At 49.6% G+C, this 5001-nt stretch overlaps 1 protein-coding gene across 1 annotated transcript in view; it reads left to right on the top strand.

Moving 5' to 3' along the window:
• The window catches only part of KIF24 (kinesin family member 24), a 50515-nt gene that overhangs the window by 35281 nt on the left and 10233 nt on the right, over nucleotides 1–5001 (top strand). Inside the window, exons 9-10 of the mRNA XM_015411432.1 lie at nucleotides 1815–1886; nucleotides 4729–4838. Coding sequence (XP_015266918.1) covers nucleotides 1815–1886; nucleotides 4729–4838 — 182 coding nt within the window. The remainder of the gene's footprint in view (nucleotides 1–1814; nucleotides 1887–4728; nucleotides 4839–5001) is intronic.

Raw genomic sequence — 5001 nt, 5'->3', positions numbered from 1 at the left:
TCTACGCCTCGGAGTGGAACGCCAGTCTTAGGGGCCTGTTTGTTTTTCTTTTCGTCAGAAGGGGCGGGGCTGAAGTTAAGCTTTTCAGGGCACCGTGATCTTGCCGTGGGCCCCGAGCAGAGATTTACTTTCAGTACCTTCTGCTTTGTATTCTGGTTGTGTTTTCTGATATGTCCAGGTCTGTTTTGGGGGGAAAAACAAAAACTGTGATTTGGTTGATCTTGGCGTTTCTGTTTTAATTTGCTCTGACCCGGAATGGCCCGGGCTAGCCCGATCTCATCCGATCTCAGAAGCCAAGCAGGGTCTGTTCTGGTTAGCAGTTGAACAGAAGTCCTCCAAGGAAGTCCACGCTGCTACGCAGAGGCAGGCAACGGCAGGTTCGCCGTGACTGGGTTCTGGGTTGACAGCACACGATTTTTAGCCCTGACCTGGACGAACCAGGCTACCTTTATCTCATCAGAAGCGAAGCAGTGTTGTCCTCGTGGGCACTCCATGAAACTGCTGAGCGGTCGGGTTAGAACGGATAAAAGGAAGTACTTCTTCACCCAAAGAGTGATTAACACATGGAATTCACTGCCACAGGGTGGCGGCTACAAGCATGGACGGCTTCAAAAGGGAATTAGATAAGCATATGGAGCAGAGGTCCATCAGTGGCTATTAGCCACAAGGTATAGATAGGAACTCTCAGTCTGGGGCAAGTGATGCTCTGTCTTCTTGGTGCTTGGGGGGGGGGGTCAACAGTGGGAGGGCTCCTAATGTCCTGGCCCCACTGCTGGACCTCCTGAGGGCACCTGGTATTTCTGGCCACTGTGTGACACAGAGTGTTGGACTGGATGGGCCATTGGCCTAGTCCAACATTGGCTTCTCTGATGTTCTTATGTCCCTGCTTAGTACTTGGATAGGAGACCACCAAGGAAGTCCAGGGTGGCTGCGAAGGGTCAGGGGATGAGAAACCACCCCTGTTCGCCTCTCGCCTTGAAAACCCTCCAGGGTTGCCACGAATCTGCTGCAACTTAGAATTATAGGGTTGGAAGGGACCTCCAGGGTCATCTAGTCCAACCCCCTGCACGATGCAGGAAATTCACAAATACCTCCCCCTCCACACACCCTGGTGACCGCTGTTCCATGCCCAGAAGATGACAAAACACTTCTAGCTAAAACCCTGAAGTGATGTCACTGACACTCTAGGATTTCACCAGGATTCACCAGGAATCCTAGAGCAGGAGTGTCAAACATGCAGCCCGGGGGCCGTATCAGGCCCCCAGAGGTCTTCCATCAGGCCCGCAGTGGAACTGGCCATCTCCTGCTTCCACTTCTGCTGCTGCTGCTGCATCATAGCTTGCTTCGTCAGACTCTCTCAGTCACTCAACCATTTCATGTTTTAACCCGGGTCCTAGACTCAAAATTCTTGAGCATGAGATTTCCATGGTGAATGTCAATAAATCAAAAAGAGGTTTGCAGCTTACAGAGCTAATGTTTTAAGCATGTTTTTATTTTAAGTAAAAAAACCAAAAACCTTTCTGTTTGTGTCCTTTACAAAGTTTATATCTCCATTGCCCAGCATTCCATTTTATGACCCACGTGGCCCGGCCCGACAAGGTCAGATCCGGCCCTCATAACAAATGAGTTTGACAGCCCTGCCCTACAGGGTTGCCATGAATCTCTTGGAAGTTGATAGTCTTACACACACATGGTTTAAAACTATTTTTTCTACTCTCCCCCGCCCCCGTGGCTGTTCAGCCAAAAATCAGGGTAGAGTTTTTTTAAAAAACACAGTTGGTGATCTCGATGTTATCTCTTTTTTTTAACCGTAGCTTAAGGAGTGCATCCGTGCCCTGGACCAGGAACATGCTCACACTCCCTTCAGGCAAAGCAAGTTGACTCAGGTAAAAAAACGAAAGAAAAGACAGGGGAGAAAAACACAACCCTGCACGAGGAAGGTAACCAAAAAGGTTGGAACAAAGAAAAAGAAAGTGAAATATAGCTATGCACGTAGTGTGACTAAGATAGCTATCCTAGTTCCATGTATTTCAAAAATTTAAATTACGTTTGTTTCTGAACAGATCGAATTATTTCTCTCTTTTTTCTCTCTCTTTCCCCCCCTTCATTTCAGGTCCATTCTCTATATGATTCGTTTTATGTATCTTTGTTAAATTAATGCTTCGTTTGAATTATACCACTGAGGAAGGCCAGGTGCCGAAACGCATTTGGTATTGGTTCTTACAGAGACAATACGTACTTTTACACTTGTATGTCGTCGAAGGTTTTCACGGCCGGAGTTCGTTAGCTGTTGTAGATTTCCTGGGCTGTCTGGCTGTGGTCTTGGCATTGCAGGACCTGGCGTTTCGCCAGCAGCTGTGACTGGCATCCCCAAAGGTATAACACAGAAAGATGGAGTACTCTCCGTGTCAAGGTGAGACGAAAATGGTTGACTGGCATCCTCAGAGGTATAACACAGAAAGATGGAGTACTCTCCGTGTCAAGGTGAGAAGAAAATGGTACAGAGAGTACTCCATCTTTCTGTGTTCAACCTCTGAGGATGCCAGTCACAACTGCTGGTGGAACGTCAGGTCCTACAATGCCAAGACCAGGGCCACACAGCCCGGAAAATCTACAACAGCTAATTTTACACCTGTATTCAGGGGTCATTTCGTAGAAAAAGAAGTGCAGGAGCTCATTACCATAACTCATTTGCATATGCCACACCCCCTGACATCACCGGAAGCGTGTCAGAAGGCAACACCCACCGCTCAGGCTCCACTGGATTGTTTTGGATTCCTAACTATTGGGGGGGGGGAATGTGCAGATCTGTCCTCACAGAGGAGGGAGAGCTTGTACCTGAATAAACCTTGGTCTTAAAGGTGCCACCGGACTGTTTTGTATTGTTAGCTATGGGGGGGGAACGTGCAGATCTGCCCTCACAGAGGAGGGAGAGCTTGTAGCTGAAGGCGGGCGGGCTCTGCAACTTACCTGCCTGCTTCTTGCTCCTCGTGGCCCAACTGAGGGCTGCTGGGAGCAGGGGGCGGGGCTTGTTGCATGTGCCCACCCCCTGGGCTCCTTACTACCAGAGCTCCGCTCCTGTGCGCTCCCGCAGGAAATGACCCCTGCCTGTATTTATGTAAATGGACAGTTGTCTTTATACTGGGAGTAGGTATTTATATTCTGAACCACAGAATTGTTGTTTTTTAGCCCTTCTGAATATATTATTAAGCTATATACGACATTTTGTACATTTGCACGATGTGCATCGTTAAATTCTACTTTCTTTTTCTTTGTTCCAACCTCTTTGGTTGCCGGTGTCAGTTAGAGCACAGGCTGAGTTGGCCCGGTGGCCGCTCGGAAGAGGTGTTCCCCCGTTATTTATTGGGCCTACAGCAGGGAGGGCAGGAGGAGGAGAAGAAATGAGCGGATCTGTGTATGTACCCCCCTGGGAGTTGGAAGTTTTGTTTGGGTATTGAGAACTCCCCAAGACTGTTCCAGGCCCTTGCAGAATCGTAATATGTGATGTAGCCACGTTGGGGAGAGAGGGAACAAATTCAAAACTGTGAAGGCTGATCAGCCATGTCATGACCCCAGGGGGTCTCCGCCTTCCACCGCCGCCACCCTGGACTTCAGGTCCCCGTTGAGAAGGCCCAGGGTACCCGCTGAAGCACAGGCAAAATGCTTGTGCTTTTTGTGCTTTTCAGCCGAGAACACACAGGCGTGATTGACCCAGGCAGAGAAAATTAATTAAACAGGAAGGGTTTATTAAAAACAACACTGGGACAGGGAAAAAAAGGCAAGGCGAGGTGCTTAAAGAGGGCATAACAGGGTTGAAAAGGCAAAATAAACATAAACTAACGCAGCTACCTGTTTCTACTTCCAGGCCCCCAGCCTGCCTGGCACTCACGCTGAGCCCAGGGGAGATCTCCCTCTCTCCCAGACCAGCCTGTCCCCACGGTGAGACCAGGCCGCAGAGAGAGACCCGAAAGAACACCCTGTTTTCCCTCAGTTAACGGCTAAGACCGCCTCTCCTCACCCAGTTCAACAGTCTCATCACAGAATCTCCCTCTCTCACTGGCTATAGCCCAGTGGTGGCGAACCTATGGCACTTGTGCCAGAGGCGGCACTCAGAGCCCTCTCTGTGGGCACGCGTGCCATCGCCCCAGCCAGGCCCAGACCATCATTGAAGTGTCGAATTCTCTGCCAAATAATTTTAAGTAAATGAAAGCATTTGGGATTGCTTTCCTTCCTTTGTTTGGATCATCTTAAGTTAATGTGTGAGTTGTTTTTTCTAAAGTAAAACCTCAGTATTCAGGTTAAATTGCCGTGTTGGCACTTTGCGATAAATAAGTGGGTTTTGGGTCGCAGTTTGGGCACTCGGTCTCTAAAAGGTTCGCCATCACTGCTATAGCTTGTTGCTAAGCCTTATAGGGACTGTAGGCTGCCTGCTCTCACTGCCATGCAGGTCTCTCTTGGGACCAGGCCGCACTAGGCCCTGCTCCCAGTCCTGCACAGATCATGACAAGCCAGTTAAGTAAGTTTCCCAAGGAGACAGCAGGTGTTCCTCTTGGGGGGAGCTGTGGCATCTCGTATCCTTCCAAGGTCAAACGTTGGACTAAAAGACAGTACAAGAGTCGCTCTGGGTGGCTGCACGCAATTTAACTTTGGGAGCAGTTTGCCTTCCTTGTCTTATTTTGCCAAAATACCGGGTACTAAAGATCATAAATCACGTCTCCCTCCTTCAAGGTCCTGAAAGATTCTTTCATCGGCAATTCCAAGACGTGCATGATCGCCAACGTCTCTCCCAGTCACATCGCCACAGAGCACACCCTGAACACCTTGCGCTATGCTGACAGGTAAGCGGCAGTGGCCTGCCCGGAGGACATTCTGAAGCCAGTGGGGGTCAGAGGACGGTTGTTGTGGGAGACAGATGCATTCTTGGTGCTTGGGGGGGGCAAGAGTGGTGGGCTTCTAGTGTCCTGGCCCCACTGGTGGACCTCCTGATGGCACCTGGTATTT

The sequence above is a fragment of the Gekko japonicus genome, unplaced genomic scaffold (assembly GCF_001447785.1).
Source record: "Gekko japonicus isolate JY-2015 unplaced genomic scaffold, Gekko_japonicus_V1.1 scaffold3725, whole genome shotgun sequence".
In the NCBI taxonomy this organism is placed as follows: Eukaryota; Metazoa; Chordata; class Lepidosauria; order Squamata; family Gekkonidae; genus Gekko; species Gekko japonicus.
Note: the sequence above shows the minus strand (reverse complement) of the source record. Positions and strands in the feature narration are given on the sequence as shown.